Source organism: Periplaneta americana, chromosome 12 (genome assembly GCF_040183065.1).
Source record: "Periplaneta americana isolate PAMFEO1 chromosome 12, P.americana_PAMFEO1_priV1, whole genome shotgun sequence".
NCBI classification, from domain to species: Eukaryota; Metazoa; Arthropoda; class Insecta; order Blattodea; family Blattidae; genus Periplaneta; species Periplaneta americana.
The window spans coordinates 161,767,968-161,786,073 of NC_091128.1; the positions used below are offsets into that span (position 1 = coordinate 161,767,968).

Sequence of the window (18,106 nt, forward strand, 5' to 3'; positions counted from 1 at the left end):
TCACTGGTTAAGAAGAAACTGCCTTCTGAAGGATGCACTGAAAGGAATGGTGAACAGGAGAAGAGTTCGGGGCAGAAGACGATATCAGATGATAGACGACATTAAGATATATGGATCATATGAGGAGAGACAAAGAGGAAGGCAGAAAATAGGAAAATGCTGGGTTTGCAGTGAAAGACCTGCCGTTGGTCAGAACTCTATGAATGAATGAATGAATGAATGAATTATTTTGGAAATCTCATAAGTGTCCTCTCATTTAATAATAATAATAATAATAATAATAATAATAATAATAATGATAAAATAATAATAAAAGTAATAATAATATTAATAATAATAACGTATGAAACAAGTGAAACACTAATTTGACCAAAAAGTGGAGCCATCCACTTTTGCAGGGAGCCCTTCATATTTACGCGATTTATCACTTGTATTGGACAAGACGGTCGACACTTTCAGCATCTTTTATAAGGTGAACGTGTTGTAGTTTAATTGCGCTGTTGGAGTACTAATTATGACGGCCGGAAACGCAGTCCTCGCCGAGAACTCGCGTGCCGGTACATCGGTAAACCAAACTGATAACAACTCTGTATTACTGGGCATATTATACCATAATATTTAGTAATGTAATGTAATGTAATATACTGCACTAGTATTAGTAATGTTCTTGTTAACAGTCACCTTAGCATAGAGCTCGGCAAGGTCGTCCTCAGTTGACAAGGGACGCGACTTCGATCTGACCCATGCAGGTAGACTCCTTGTCTTGAGCACGGCTGGGCCAGGGGGTGGCTCGCCCCCTCGCGACCCAACTTCATCCAGAACTGTGAACAAATACGAAACTGTGTCATGTTAGCTCACAGTGCAAAACGAAAAGAAACGTGAAATAAAAATAAAATGAAACATACAAAGATATAATAATAATAATAATAATAATAATAATAATAATAATAATAATAATAATAATAATAATAATAATAATATTAGGTTGACCTCTACCACTTACGGTGGAACATGTTTTATTATATTTTCAAAAATATGTGAATTCCTTAGTTTCTTCGTACAGAATTTTTTTTTTTCGATTTTTAACCACAAAATTATATTTTCTTTCGCATTTATCACAACAATTGTTACAGATCACGCAACTCTTGTAAATTCTTTAAGATTGTACATTAGGACATATAATTAAACTGTAAAGAATCAAGTTGCTAAATTCGTATGATTTGTAACAATTTTTCTGATAAGTGCGTAAGAATTGTCATTTTTAGTTAAAAATTGAAAAATAAAACCTGTGCAAAACAATTAACAACACATTTTTAGCTTCAGAACAAATAGCCAATTAAAGAAATGACACTTCTGAATAGTTCATTCCCTATTTGTAATATTTTTTTACCCTTAAAACTGAAGAAAAAAAAGTATTTTACTAAAAAATATTGAAATTAGGACAAATTTTTATGACTTTTTTTTGCTAAGAATGTCTTCAGAAATAAGCTCCGTAACGGACGGTAAATCCTCGTGAATCATCCTGAATAAGCGGCTTAATAAATATGTCATTAACTTCTAAACTATCACGGAACAATTGAAATAAATTCACACTTAAAAATTGTTGAAACGTACGAAATAAAATAATCTCTCAATTGAAGATATTATTACAAAAACAACCCTTGTCAAAATTGCTATTTTTCAGGAGAACAATAAAAATAAATAGAACAACACATGTCAGCTGTTTCCATACAACTGGTGTTTATCCTTGTGGTTATTGCACCGCTCATGTGTCATTTTTGGAGTCTATAAACATTTCAAATAGTAGCAAATGTGTCCTTAACTCAATTTTATTAAAATGACTAGGGTTGTTTTTGTAATAATGTCTTCAATTGTTAAACAAGTTAACATTTTCTTAACTAGTGTAGAAATTATTTTAGAAAAGCTGCGTCACGCTACGAAGGAGACAACGTCACATTACAGTCCGGAAATCGAGTCCTTGGTACACAGCAGCGAACATTAGTCTATTTGTAATCCCACGATTTGAAAATCGTAGCCAATAAAGCTTCCTTGCCACGATTGTAGATTCTCTTGCTATTCCGTACATTAAATGAATATCGGCTAACAGCATCAGTGAATACTTCCATCGCTTCAAGTGAGCTTTCTGCAAAGTTAATGACCTTTAACTGACTTAGAAAGACTGTTTATGCTAAGTACACGTGATCGAAAGGCGCGCTTATAATCTAAACTGACAGGCGTTTCATAGTACGATCATTCATGAAATAACAGACCGTAAAACACATACATGACACGTATGGAAAAACTATTAGGGCAAGGGAAACAGTAAATAAGGCGTTGTTTTACACTCATTTTTCTTAAACAAATATCAAAATATTTGTACACTGGACTGCAATAGAAATGCCGATACGAAATTATATCGTTTTCCAAGGACTTTAGCAAACATGGCGAGGTGAAAAGCTATTTTCCTGAGATTAGTATTTTAAAAACATGTAAATATGACTTTTATATTATTATTTATCATGAATTGATTTTAAATTATTCATATACTTTTATTTTACATTAATAAGAATATTGCACGAAAATAGTGAAACTGCAGTTTATATGGTATTCCATAGCTTTCCTTATTATCCATGAATGCTGTCATTGTTACAATCGATATATACGGCCAGTTACGTTTCATATTGTATTAACAAAAAAGTATCAATTTTATTGTAAATATAAATATAAAATTTAACTATAAATACAGATATAGAACAGAAAATTTAATCTAATTGAAACATTTAACATACCAGTAATCGAATTTATATGCAATGCCTTCTGTGTGTCTCTGTTTCTATTGTTTCCTAAGCGAAATCCTCGTAACACGATAATATTTCAGATCGACAGCAACTTCGACTCGGAATTTCTTTTGCAGACCAGTGTACGTATATCCCTAAAACTCTGTATAAAATTTATGTGCGTTGTTTTGATGTGACAAACTTTTTTGCCTTATTTGTATTTTATTTACGCTAATATTATTAAACATGATTGTCACTAATACTCTTCACATGTTTAATAAAATTTCGTTTTTTATAATTCTGCCCACTTCGTTTAAGTTCTGTCTGAAGGATAATACTCACTGCTGCTCGAGGCATACTGCGTGCTTTGAGCATTAAACTCTGAGATCTCCGGCAAGTGATTTTGCTGTCTTCCTTCTGCATTCGTTGCGACGTCACAAGGCCCAAACCTGATAGGTTGACTTACTGGTCTCCTCCTCTTCTCCGATGTGTTTGGAGGCTGGAAAACATAACGGAATTTATTAATTCTGCTGTTGTAATTCCACCACTAACAAGATATTGTTTAAGCGAGAATGACTTTTGAAAACCGTATACTTAGAACTTCCTATGATCACTTCCAAAGTTTCCCCCTCCCTCGCTGTTATTTATACTCGCTTTAACATCTTTGGTCATATCGCGAGTTAATCTTTTGGTTGAAATCCGAAGGCCTGTGTACTATTTTTGAGACTGGTTCTATTGTTGTGAACTAGATGGCGACTGTATATGTATTACTGATCTGTTATGAATATGATTTCGGTGATGAATGAGGCCTGTGATATTCAGGGATGTTGTGGCCCGAATTTCCTGGCATTTTTCTTACTGTTGAGGAAAAACCCTGAAAAACCTCAACCAAGAAATTCAACCCGAACGGGAATCGAACCCGGGCCCTCTGCGTAAGAGACCAGCATGCTGATCCCTACACCACAGAGGTAGTCACTTCCAAAGTTAATTTAATTAAGTGATATTTTTAGAACATAATATTCTGAGAATATATTTAAAGTACTTCAAGATCCAATCATATTAAAATGGAGGAAATCAGACAGTAAAAAATGTAGTAGTAGGAAGATTTGTTAAAAAAACAAATCATCTGCCTCCATATCAGGGGTGACCAAAAGATGATAATATTATTATTATTATTATTATTATTATTATTATTATTATTATTATTATTATTATTATTATGTGCATAGTGAATGAAATTATTAACACTTTTAATTACAATTAAAATATAAAGGGTGACTGAGAATTTGAACTGAATCCTTTAATATTTGAATGACAATTTTATTGATGGTTGAAAAATTTAAACATAGGGTTTTCTGGCAGAGATCCTCTTGCACCAAATAATAGACCAATGACAGTTCAGTTTCAAAGAGGAATAGAGTATTTAACACCCAAATAGTTATTTCCAAAATTGAAGGCGATTCAAATGTTACCATGCTGGACACTAGTGTACCAAATTTCAAGTCTGTAACTTAACTGGTTTAGGAAATTCAAATTTCACCTCTGTTGTCCCCTTCCCTCCCCTTAAGCTAGACGTAATTTGGTTGAAAGTTGAATGACTATGACTAGAAGTTGCCAAGATTATTGACATTTTAGGATTGTTTATTACTTCCTCCTTCTGGACGCATAATACAAAGTACAGGAATCTCATGATCTGGAAGGGCACAACACAGTACAGTATTTCAACACAACATGTAATGGACCACACTCACAGGTGCATGACGTGTGGGGGGCGCACAGCTCGTCGACCGTGTCAGAGGCCCAGGGTCCAGACGCTCCAGGTTAGCCGGGCTCAGCACCCTGCTGTTGTAGAACCAGTGGGAGCCAGGCGCAGGCTGGTGTGGAGGCCCCACTAGCCGGCTGCTGTATGCCCACTGCCCACTCTTAGGAGCCGCATACACTGCTGAGTGACTGCAAATAACCATTGTCACTTCTAATAATCTATGAAGTCATCGATGACATCACATTTGTTTCAAAATTCGCCAATGAAATTCATCATTTCAAGACATGAATCTAATGGATTATTGATGTGAGGTTTATGATTGGTTGTGCCATGTAATGGTTAGCAGACGACTGCATATTTATTTTATTTAATTAAAAAGAACAGAGTGCAAGTCAACCCCAAAGCCGTGCCCGCCCTTCCCCTGAGTTTAAGATTTAAAAATATTAGTAACTGAGTAGGCCTAGTACTAGAGAAAAAAACATGTGAGAACTTCACTTATATTAAAATATTCCACTTTTATAAACGCTTAAGAAACAAAAGACGAGTTATTTAATGACTTTGCCCAAATAAAACCAAGGCGTTATCCTTCGCTTGATTAGTGTTTGTCATCTATTGTAAAGAAATAAATAAATAAATAAATAAATAAATGAACAAATGAATAAATAAATAAATAAATAAATAAATAAATAAATAAATAAATAAATAAATAAATAAATAAATAAATAAATAAATAAATAAATAAATAAATAAATAAGTAAATAAATAAATTAGTAAATAAATAAATATAGATATATATTTTAACATTAAAATTTCTTTGTCAGTAAAATTGTGTTTTTTCATTTGTTCGAACCTGCGTCATATTAACAGCAAATACAGTACATATAAATTACGTATCGTATAAGTAGGGTAAGAAGATAAAACTAGGTCTATGTGTGGAAAATGAAAATGTGCTGTTGAGTGAGATAAACTTGATTACAAAACAAAAAATAAATAACCATGATATCAGCCCTATTTGTGACTTAAGACAATAAAAATACTTAAGAAATTGAGAAAAATAATGTACTTTAAAAATATCTTCAGTGCTTCATGCTTTACATCCTATTTTTTTAATGATGAAGTTTACCCCAGATTACGGTACGGAAAATAATTCATTTCAGAGAAATAGAGAGAGAGTATAGGAGTAGAGAGGTGATGGGAAGGAAGGTCAACTAACTTGAAGGGGCAAGTCCGAACGAACATGACATCTACTTCCGCAAAGCGAGCTTCGGTTCTACAGAGACTCGGCAAACTTGAACATACGCCTGTAATGCTCGACGCTGCTGCAAGTATCCTGACTAAAAATATTCTTAACCGCTGTCTCGTAAAAGAGGCTTTTGCTATGCCTTCAAAAGAAGTACCAAGAAACATCAAATAAGGTGAGCGGGCTGGCCATTCAATCGGACTTCATCTTCCGATCCAACGACCGGGATATGCGAAATTGTTGCAAAAGCTTATTGTAAATCTCCCCATTCACAGTGGTGGAAGGAGATAAGGTGAAAAGTATGGCTATAACCGCAATGTAGGTCTAAACATTGCGGGCTTGTACTGACTGAGGATCACTCTGGAGACTACAGCTTCCTATTCGAAAAATGGTGTATTTCGACCGTCTCCTCTACAAGCTTCTACATATGCCTCCCATTTAATAGAAACTGGACACGAATTAGGCCCGATCCAAAAAAACCTTAAAAATTCTAAAATCTGGAATAGACACAAAATTAATAAATTCGGCAGAGGAATATTATATTGCTAAGCAGATTCAAAAGGATAACTGTATTCTTAACGAAAATTTGATTCAAATCCGGAATCCCCTATATAACCTTTAACCCCATCACAACTTAATATCCTTCCGCGTAAGCTTTCTACGTAAGCACAATAGAACCCTCGCGTCACTTTAGTCGGTGAATTCAGTGCAACAAGGTCAACTCATGTTGTCGTAAGTATGTTCAGATAATTAATATATTCACACACACCAAAATTTACATATTTTTGACATTAAAGTTTCATTACAGATAAATACCACTTCATAGAATATTCGCAATGAAATCTCAGAAAACAGCTTGTGCAGTATACACTTTTAAAACGTGAGTACATTCGACAACTATTTAATTTGACTAACATTTCCACGTTTGAAGGTTTCTTTTCTTTTTACTATATCAATAATATATATTTCAGATGCATTTCACCGTCCAAGTCGAGCCTTTGAAACAAGATCGACACAAACACATCAGTATTATGAAGTTCAAATGAGGAACATTACTAACATGTTCACAGTTCTACAATTTCATGTATCATTGCAATGCAGTTACAATTTTTAATTTTATGTATATTAAGTCTGTACATCATTTTAGACACATCGTAAGTTAATTTTTTAGACAATTCATTTTATTAAATCATCATTGTATTTTACTACAGAGACCAGATAGAAGATATTGTACAAAGAGCCTGATGATGCCCGAAGGGCGAAAACGTTCGTGATCTTATTTGTATACAACATAATAACTACTTATATGAATAAGTGTCATTAGTCTTTGTAAATTTGATTTGTCATATGACTGAATGAACAAAACAATATTATATTGTATTATATTGTATTATAACATTGACAATCTGAACATCACAATATGCTTTCTAAGTTTCTTCAGTTTGATCACAATTTTTCGAATCACCCGGTAGAAACGGAACACTATCTAGGTTTATAGTTTTCAACCAAATTTGTTTCAGTCTTCGTAAGGAATACAACACACAAAATTACATGGAAACTGTTCTAGATGTCGCCATTTTCATGTAACAAACTCACAGAACATCGTTCCTCACCTCGGCATAACTGGCAGCCCTGCTCTCTGCCTCGCTGCTATTTCCTCTCCCAGTCTTGCACCTGTAAATACAAAGACACATGAGAAATGCCCATCTTCAAACAGGAATTAACCTCTTTGCTAACGTAATTATGATTACATAAAGTATACAAGAAACTTTTAATAAAAAGGAGCATCTTCTGCGGACCTCTGGAAAAAGAACTAAGGAAAAGACTTACTTTCTTACTTACTTACTGGCTTTTAAGGAACCCGAAGGTTCATTGCCGCCCTCACATAAGCCCGCCATCGGTCCCTATCCTGAGCAAGATTAATCCAGTCTCTATCATCATATCCCACCTCCCTCAAATCCATTTTAATATTATCCTCCCATCTACGTTCGGCCTCCCCAAAGGTCTTTTTCCCTCCGGCCTCCCAACTAACACTCTATATGCATTTCTGAATTCGCCCATACGTGCTACATGCCCTGCCCATCGCAAACGTCTGGATTTACATCCAGCATATTATAGTTTTTAAGAAAGAAAAGGGAAAATTTACCTAAAAATATAAATAGGACAGTCAAAATATTGCGACGAAACAAACAAACAAAACAAAAATAAAACATTCAAGCCAACGGAACTGTAGATTCATTCCCGAAACTGAGTGACGTATTCTATGTGCTGGTGTATCCCTGATACAGTGAAGATTTCTTTTAAGGTTTGACAGTCGCCAGTTCTAAACGTCTTTGTTACACTTGAATAATATTCTACTGAAGTAAAAATATAATTTTTTCAGATCACAATTTCCAATCTTTCCCATTTTTCGCCTTCCTATTTGTCTCCGCAAATTATCCATATAGGCCTATCTTAATATAGTCTATTATCTGATATCTTCTTTTGCCCCAAACTCTTCTCCCGTTCACCATTCCTTCCAGTGCATCCTTCAGTAGCCAGTTTCTTCTCAGTCAGTGACTCAACCAATTCCTTTTCCTCTTCCTGGTCAGTTTCAGCAAAATTCTTTCCAACACAGCTTCATTTCTTACTCTGTCTGTCCACTTCACACGCTCCATCCTTCTCCACATTTCAAATGCTTCTAGTCGTTTCTCTTCATTTAGTCGTAATGTCCATGTTTCTATTCCATACAATGCTATACTCCACATAAAGCACTTCACTAGTCTCTTCTTTAGGATAAAAACCATATACTTATGGCTATCTTTTGTAAAGTTCTAAAAAAAGTCATTCTACAATATATAAATTAAGTCGAATGCCTTATTTTAGGATCATAAAGAATGTATTTTGTGTAATCTACAAACAGAAAGTTCATCTTCTCTTGTAGGGTATAAAATAAATTATTTTATTTATTCATATCTTTTGAATAATAGTTGAAATAAATAAACTACAAACAGCAATATAGTTCACAACATGGCAAAGAACCTAAATATTTACGAATTGCGTATAAAGTATGAAGAGAAAGCTTTATTTTGTCAGCTTGGTGACAGTTCATTTGTATAATACACAGCCCGCCTTGCTTGCGCGAACGACACTATCATTCCAAAACAACTGTCCCAGCTGCAGATTATGTTCTTGCCAGTTTCTGTTTATATATTTGCGATGTAAATTCAGTCTCGGCACTGAAAGTTCACTGGACCAGTGCTTTTACTATCCCTCTATTCATTAGGCCATAATTGCTCAATTTCCTGTGCACCAAATTCCCTCATTTTGGGAGCTGCGGAAGTTATCACGTCTTCTTCTCCCTTCTGCTAAATCGAGCGACTAGCGGAACACTGAAATCAGTTCATTTCCTGATAACCAAGAATCATTATTGGCAGAATTCAGTACCAGATGACTGTACACACGAGGAAATCGTTTAAGGACTAAATCTAATATTCCAAGAACGCTTTTGAGTAATGGTGCCCAACATAGGGCGTGTGTATGTAACACTATCCACTATCGAACTGTTCAATAATTTTGGAACAATCGAATTAATACGATTTACAGATCAGAACTGTCCCAGAAAAAGACAGAATGCGAAGACGGAACAGGCAGGAATGCCTAGTCTCTGAAGTGTAGAAAAAAAAAACATAATAAGAACTCGATTTCATGAAAATGGCGGATTTTTTATCATTCAGTTCACGCGTAAAGTAGCAATTTAGTTCCTTCATCATACTGGAAATGATTTTACTGTTTATAGTTTATTCTCTTTAACAGTCTTTCAGAATATATGCATATCTACACAAATATGAATATAAAACGTTCATTTCCTACACTGCACAGAAAAATAGTAATTTATTTTATGTATCAAGGGCGGAATGAAGATGTTTATAACGAGGGCTAAGGGGTTGTTGCCGAGGGCCTCTGGCCCGAGGTTTAAACATGAAATTTCGCCAAAGGTTCATACGTTATTTTGTGTCGCGTTAGTCCGTAATTGAATAAATGAAAACTTTTTGATAAGAGTTTTAAGCTAGAAATTCCCTTTATGTTTGTACCTAAAACTTTTTGATAAGAGTTTTAAGCTAGAAATTCCCTTTATGTTTGTACCTAAAACTTTTTGATAAGAGTTTTAAGCTAGAAATTCCCTTTATGTTTGTACCTACGTCTGTCTTGTTTAGCGTGTTTTGTTTTGGTATCGCGTATACTAAAAAAAAATAATAATAAAGAATACGTAGAATAAAAATTATTCGTTGAGGGAGGCCATGCATGATGCTCTTTGTTGTTAGGTTAGCAGTCTCTGAATTTAATAAACAATGTTCTGTCATGTTGGAAATGATGTCGAGATCTGTTGAAACCGAAATTCCTTCTGGAGTTGTTACTAAAACCAAACAAGCTGAAGATACGTTATTGTCAATTAAATCTAGAGATTTGTATGACACTTTTTTGACCGTAGATCCTATAAAAGATTTTTAGACCCGCAAAAGTATAATTGGCTGTATTACATATTTCGCATCCATGGAGAATGCAGCTCTGTTGCTACAGACTATTGCCGTATAAAGAAACAAGCCCCAAACGTCAAGAGATTTGGACCGTACTGTAGTGTATAGTTTGATCCACCTGAATCATAAATGTTAACTTACAGTAGGCCTTGTCACGGCGGGGGATGACACAGCAGCGCCACACGATGGCGGCAATGAGTGTGAGAAGGATCAGCGCTCCTCCGCATACTGCACCCACGAGCAGTGGCAGATGTTCACTAGGGATTCGCCAGCTGCCCCACTTCCAGCCGCCCGGAGAAGAAGCTGCGGGAGATGCTGTGCCATTATCCTGCAACATCATATTACGCAGTGTTGTACAGACTACCATAACACTAAGGTCCTGCTAGTTGCATATACAAAAGGCCATGCCATTTACCAATATTATTAAAAACGATGATATAAAATAAGCAGATTTTATAACATATGGAAATTTATCTTTTGAAGAGGTGGATAGGTTCGAATATCTTGGAGCAACAGTAACAAATATAAATGATACTCGGGAGGAAATTAAACACAGAATAAATATGGGAAATGCATGTTATTATTCGGTTGAGAAGCTTTTATCATCCAGTCTGCTCTCAAAAAATGTGAAAGTTAGAATTTATAAAACGGTTATATTACCGGTTGTTCTTTATGGTTGTGAAACTTGGACTCTCACTTTGAGACAGGAACATAGGTTAAGGGTGTTTGAGAATAAGGTGCTTAGGAAAATATTTGGGGCTAAGAGGGATGAAGTTACAGGAGAATGGAGAAAGTTATACAACACAGAACTGCAAGCATTGTATTCTTCACCTGACATAATTAGGAACATTAAATCCAGACGTTTGAGATGGGCAGGGCATGTAGCACGTATGGGCGAATCCAGAAATGCATATAGTGTTAGTTGGGAGGCCAGAGAGAAAACGACCTTTAGGGAGACCGAGACGTAGGAGGGAGGATAATATTAAAATGGATTTGAGGGAGGTGGGATATGATGATAGAGACTGGATTAATCTTGCTCAGGATAGGGACCAATGGCGAGCTTATGTGAGGGCGGCAATGAACCTCCGGTTTCCTTAAAAGCCAGTAAGTAAGTAAGTAAGTAAGTAAGTAAGTAAGTAAGTAAGTAAGTAAGTAAGTAAGTAAGTAAGTAAGTAAGTACGTAAGTAAGTAAGGTTGTATAACATACGGCTTCGTGGTCTAGCAATTAGCCTACCATTCGTGAATATAACATTTATTTAATTTAATGATGAGATCCCGAGTTCAATTCTCGTGTGAGCAAGGAAATTTCGATGGTATTTGGGTAAAGGGAGATGAGTCATAAAGTTAGTTTTGATATAAATGAAAATTAAACTTCGGACCCTTATGTTCCAAAATCTTTCATTCGCTTCCGGTCATCATCTGCAGTCAGAAAACAGAAAATTCCTTTCGAAACTCTCTAAAGCATTTCCTCGTAAACCATTGTTTTTTATAAGTTGGACGAGTACTTCAGAAACGATGTACAAACGGACAACTAATGTAGGCACTATAAACTCAGCATACATTGTTTTCACAAAGGTATCTATTATACTCCTATCTCTGCTATACACCTCGCTTTATGTTTGCTCTGCTCCGTTACTAGTTCTGTGAATTATTGTTAATTTTAGTTAGTAGTAATTTGCCACAGAATAAATATGGGAAATGCCTGTTATTATTCGGTTGAGAAGCTTTTGTCATCCAGTCTGCTCTCAAAAAATGTGAAAGTTAGAATTTATAAAACAGTTATATTACCGGTTGTTCTTTATGGTTGTGAAACTTGGACTCTCAGTTTGAGAGAGGAACATAGGTTAAGGGTGTTTGAGAATAAGGTGCTTAGGAAAATATTTGGGGCTAAGAGGGATGAAGTTACAGGAGAACGGAAAAAGTTACACAACACAGAACTGCACGCATTGTATTCTTCACCTGACATAATTAGGAACATTAAATCCAGACGTTTGAGATGGGCAGGGCATGAAGCACGTATGGGCGAATCCAGAAATGCATATAGAGTGTTAGTTGGGAGGCCTGAGGGAAAAAGACCTTTAGGGAGGCCGAGACGTTGATGGGAAGATAATATTAAAATGGATTTGAGGGAGGTGGGATATGATGATAGAGAATGGATTAATCTTGCTCAGGATAGGGACCAATGGCGGACTTATGTGAGGGCGGCAGTGAACCTCCGGGTTACTTAAAAGCCAGTAAGTAAGTAAGTAAGTAAGTAAGTAAGTAAGTAAGTAAGTAAGTAAGTAAGTAAGTAAGTAAGTAAGTAAGTAATTTGCCACTTACGAGTAATCAAACATTTATTTGTATTGTATGTCAAATTCAGTTAGGTTCCAATTTGCTATTTAACTCAAACATTAATTTACATTGCTGTTAATTTACTTAACTTGTGATCTGTGATTCATTTTACTTATTCATTTGTATCATTTTTAATTTTTGTTAGCTTGCGAACTGCTATTTACTTTAAAAATGTATTTACACTGTTTTCGTAAGTTTTACTTAGTCTGTGATTTGTTATTTTAAACATTCAACTAAACTTCTGTTGAAGACTTTTTGATAAATCACGAACATTTACGAAATTGTCCAGCTTTGGCGTTAAATCTTCTGGATTCTGACTCTAAATTATACTGGTAAGCTAGAAGGCGAATGGAGAACTTTCAAGTGCCTGGACAATAGATGCTGCTGCTGCTGCTACTTCTGTTGTTAATTTTACTCGGTTTGAAATTTGCTATTAATTTGTGCCTATTCTATTTCTTTTATAAATACGATTTATCAATTAGTATATTATTATACCTATAATCTTGTTATTGTATTTATTTTCCGTGTGCAACAACTGTAATGGAAAACTGCTGCTGCTGCTGCTGCTACTGCTACTACTGCTACTACTGCTACTACTACTACTACTACTACTACTACTACTACTACTACTACTACTACTACTACTACTACTACTACTACTACTACTACTACTACTACTACTACTACTTATTGCGAAATGCAATTTTCTATACAAATAAAAGATATCAAATGCTAGTATTATCACAGTCTAGTATATACAGTCACGAAGCTTGAGTTGTGAGGGTGCTAGGAGCAATAGACTGTGCCGGTACTATTTCGCATTGTATGAAATAAGGCAATATTAGCGATCCTAGTGACTAGCAACTTTTTATGGATGCATATTTACTACGTATTGAGCTTCGTGACTGTATATACTTCGTGACTGTGGTATTATTTTGTTTCCTGCACTCCCACTTGTAGAATTTAACTTGTGTATTCACTTGGGGAACAAAACTCCTTTTGCACAGAAAATGACAACTCTCTTTACCCGAACACCATCGTTTATTAACTAAAAAGAATTCAATGTAACCTTTGATATACATAGGAACTAGAATAAAGACGTAAGTAAAATTGCTCAAAATATCATTACAGTCTAATATATACAGTCACGAAACTTGAGTTTATGAGGGTACTAGGAACAATAGCCTGTGCAGGTACTATTTCGCATTGCCTGTAATGAGGCGATAGTAGCGATTCTAGTGGTTAGCAACTATCTATGGATGCATATTTACTATGTACTGAGCTTCATGACTGTATATACTAGACTGTGATATAATTATATGTAAGTATATTAAGAACCTATAACAAAAGGGATGAAAATAGATTATAGTCAATGTAAGTAAGAAATTATTCAAACAAGAACTAGAAATGGACTGAATAAAAAATATAGTATAAGAATTTAAAGATATGTAATAAGAATATAAGACTGTCAAATGAAATAATATCAAGGAGTATAACCCAGTGAAAAATCAAAGAGCGAAGAGATCGAAGATATATCGGGCGAAATAATGCAGTGAGGAGAAAGAAGAAGAATAAGAAGAAGTAAAGGACAGCAGAGAACTAAGAGAGAATAAATCTAGACTAAGTGTTAAACGTTTAATTTCATTAATAATTAATTATTTTAACTATGTTACTGATATTTTTGTAATCTTCATGATGAGTCCTTCAAACGATATACAAATCTTGTAACAAAGAGGATGTTAAAGACTGAATTCAGAAAGCTTTTCTTTCTTGATATGAGGACATGATTCAATTGTCGACATTAAAGTAGTAGTTGTAGTAGTAGCAGTAGTAGTAATACATTATACACGGAGAATGAATTGTTTCCTTTGCCGAAGAAAGCAGCTATCTGTCACTCAAGTGTCTCCTATCAGTGTACTTACATCTGGCCACATTTTGGCAGTCAGCGTCACGGACTGCTGGAACACATGGGTCTGGAATCGACCCCGTCCCACTGGCTCCTCATCTCCTGCAACAAAAAAAATGGTCAGATTACTTGTACAGTATTATATAAATATGCATCTTTACTATATAAATTTATAACAAACATGTGCTGCCAATAATTTACGAAGTTACACATAGGTTGCAATAATTAATAAACATGTAAAGGACAGGTTTAAGGTGTTGTTTTATCTTAAGCAAGCATGGCAGTATCACAACAGTTACTTTTGTCATGGTCATGTAAAGAAAGCAAAAAATAGAAGGGAAGAAAGCGAAGGAAGATGAAGGAAGAAAAAAGAAAATAAAGGTGATGAAAATAAGGAAAGAAACGAACGAAAAAAAATGAAGTAAAGGATGGAAAACAAATGGGAGAACAAGAAATAAGGGGAGAAAAGAAGCAAGAGAAAGGGGAAAGGAAATACTAAAGAAAACGGAAACAGAAAGAAAAAACTATGATGCTGAAAGTTGGCTGAATCTCAAAAAAGTTTACAAAACTTCCAATGTTTTACAAATTTCTCATCATATAAAACGTAATAAGAAGTTTCTTTTTAATTCTTATTGATTTAAGCTAAATATTGATTAAATATATAAGCATACTTTTCTAATAAATTTTCACAAAAATAGAATGGAATCCGTAAATGATACACACAAACATTTTACTACAATACTTCTCACGCGACTTAGTTCATACCGTCTCATCTTCTTCGTGGTTATAATATTCTGTTGCGCGCATGTAATATTTAAATTACCACCACTAACAGCGACTGAGTCTCAAGAATACGACTAGGCAAAATTAACCGGCACACTCACAATCACACTCACATTCATACAAATTTCCAGACTTTAGACACCCAGGGAATTCCTCTTCTTCAAGAAAAATTCACCGAGATCTGAGCCCGTGAATCGAACCCTTAACCTCCTGATCTAGAAGCCAGCATGCTGACCTCTTCTTCAAGAAAAATTCACCGAGATCTGAGCCCGCGAATCGAACCCGAGACCTCCTGATCTAGAAGCCAGCATGCTGACCAACAGACCACGGAGGCAGACTGGTAACTTAACAACAAAGAAATAATAGAATCATGCATGACCTTCCTCAACGAATAATTTTTATTCTACGTAGTCTTTTTTTTTTCTAGTATACACAGTCCCTAGATACCAAAACAAAACACGCTAAACAAGACATAAACACAAAGCGAATTTATAACTTAAAACTCTTATCAAAATGTTTGGACTAGTGTGCCACAAAATAATGTATGAGCCTTTGGCGAAATTTCATGTTTAAACCTCGGGCCAGAGGCCCTCGGCAGTAACCCCGTAGCCCTCACTATAAAAATCTTAATTTTGCCCTTGATACATAAATTACTATTTAATCATTGGCCATAGAAAGAAATATAGCTTCTTTTGAACGAAATTCACGTAATATATAGAAAACATTATATTAGTTGTAAGCCCTAGAAAATGCACCACTTTACAGAATAGATGATGATGATGATGATGATGATGATGATGATGATGATGATGAAAAAGCTAGTAAGCACAATTTCAAGGCTGGAAGTACGCTACATTGGATTGTCATTAACATAGCTAAAAAACAAAAGCCATTAGTAAAGTGAAGAAAAGGTTATGTCCCGTACCCCTGAATTACAGGGCATGTGGATGTATCAAGTCGCAAAGACTTAACGCACACAAGGCCGCCCTCATGGATCATTTGCATGCGTTGCTGGTTGAAAGCACATTGCTCGAATGAGGGTCGAGCCGATGACTGCACGGACAGATGACTCGGGGTGAAGGGGCGCAAAATCTATTCCATCAATCAGCGTCTTTTAAACGCAGCGCAGATAAAGCGCTTGTGGACTTCACACTAAAGCGGCGATCTACACACAGCTTCCGAAATATGCTTTGATTGATAATGCAGTGTTTTTACCACAGGCCACTCTAACTTTCACCAGATGTATGGAGGAAGTCACAAATTGAAAACGATAATTATGGAATAATTAAATATAATTGACATAAAGTGTAGCAAACATTTACTGGGCAGGATGTACACTTTCGGAAGCAAAAAATGACACTGGACTTGGATTCGGAAATATCACTGGTTCAAACTCCGAGGCTGGCCAATGTACACTGGAATTCAAAGATACCTAACCCATACTAATCGATAGTGATCGACAATTTGCTTGTGTAAATGTGGGTTCTTTAGTTACTATTTTTATGAGTAGATGGCGAAGATTGCAGTCAGTGTCGCCAATAGTACATAAATATACCAGCATTATAAAATTAAAAATTTCATTCCCTCTCTAATGATTGTAAAAAAAAAAACATTAGATTAAGTAGGAAACCGCTGATTTTGTCAATTATGAAAATAATTTATACTTAATCTACATCAAAAATTTTCCAAATACTTTTTCACCCGTCCCAATAGTGTCACCTATTGAGAACTAGCGGAACTATTTCTGTTTGTCAATTTGTTATATCTTTGGTTCTGATTTATCTCCACAGCGGTGGACAACTTTGAAATAATTGAATAATTTCGAGGGAAAAATTGTTCCGAAGCCGGGTATCGAACCCGGGACCTTTGGTTTAACGTACCAACGCTCTACCACTGAGCTACCCGGGAACTCTAACCGACACCGATCCAATTTTTCCCTCTATATCCACAGACCTCAAAGTGGGCTGACAACCGTCAAGCAACCAACTTCGAGTGCACACTAACTCCGTGTGACTTAAATTGTAGTTTTCTGTTAACGAACAGTGACGTGTATTATGCAAATCAAGATTTCAGGTATAACTCCCTGTAAAGTTGATTTGAATAATTTCGAGGGAAAAATTGTTCCGGAGCCGGGTATCGAACCCGGGACCTTTGGTTTAACGTGCACTCGAAGTTGGTTGCTTGACGGTTGTCAGCCCACTTTGATGTCTGTGGATATAGAGGGAAAAATTGGATCGGTGTCGGTTAGAGTTCCCGGGTAGCTCAGTGGTAGAGCGTTGGTACGTTAAGCCAAAGGTCCCGGGTTCGATACCCGGCTCCGGAACAATTTTTCCCTCGAAATTATTCAAATCAACTTTACGGGGAGTTATACCTGAAATCTTGATTTGCAACTTTGAAATAGTTTCGATAGTTCTCAATAGGTGACACTATTATTGGGACGGGTAAAAATGTGTTGGGGAAAAATGATGATTTAGATTAGGTATAAGTTATTGTCGTAATATTGACAGTATCAGCGGTTTCCCGCTAAACGTAGTGCTTTCTACTATCATTAGAGGGGGATGAAATTTTGAATTCTGTAATTGGCGACATTGACTGTTATCTTCATCATCTATTCATAGAAGTAATTACTAAAAAAACCACACATACACGAACAATTAATTATCGATTAGTAGGGGTCAGGTATTTTGAACGCCAGTATACATGATGGACATGTCTTCAGATATGGCCACTAGGTGGTATAGTGGTTCGAAGACTGTGGCCAATGGTAGTAATTCAGTGTATGAACAA

The 18,106-nt window shown here is 35.5% G+C and overlaps 1 protein-coding gene across 3 annotated transcripts in view; it reads right to left on the reverse strand.

Annotated features, from left to right (window-relative positions):
- Positions 1-18,106, reverse strand: part of LOC138711098 (uncharacterized) — a 235,225-nt gene that overhangs the window by 2,471 nt on the left and 214,648 nt on the right. For 2 of the 3 annotated variants that reach the window (XM_069842420.1, XM_069842418.1), the window contains exons 2-7: positions 14,553-14,638; positions 10,438-10,624; positions 7,393-7,453; positions 4,529-4,727; positions 3,120-3,276; positions 682-839 (exon numbers count right to left, since the gene is read on the reverse strand). In XM_069842420.1, the coding sequence (XP_069698521.1) occupies positions 682-839; positions 3,120-3,276; positions 4,529-4,727; positions 7,393-7,453; positions 10,438-10,624; positions 14,553-14,564 (774 nt within the window). In that variant the 5' untranslated portion in view covers positions 14,565-14,638. The remainder of the gene's footprint in view (positions 1-681; positions 840-3,119; positions 3,277-4,528; positions 4,728-7,392; positions 7,454-10,437; positions 10,625-14,552; positions 14,639-18,106) is intronic. The other variant, XM_069842419.1, reaches the window with a different exon arrangement.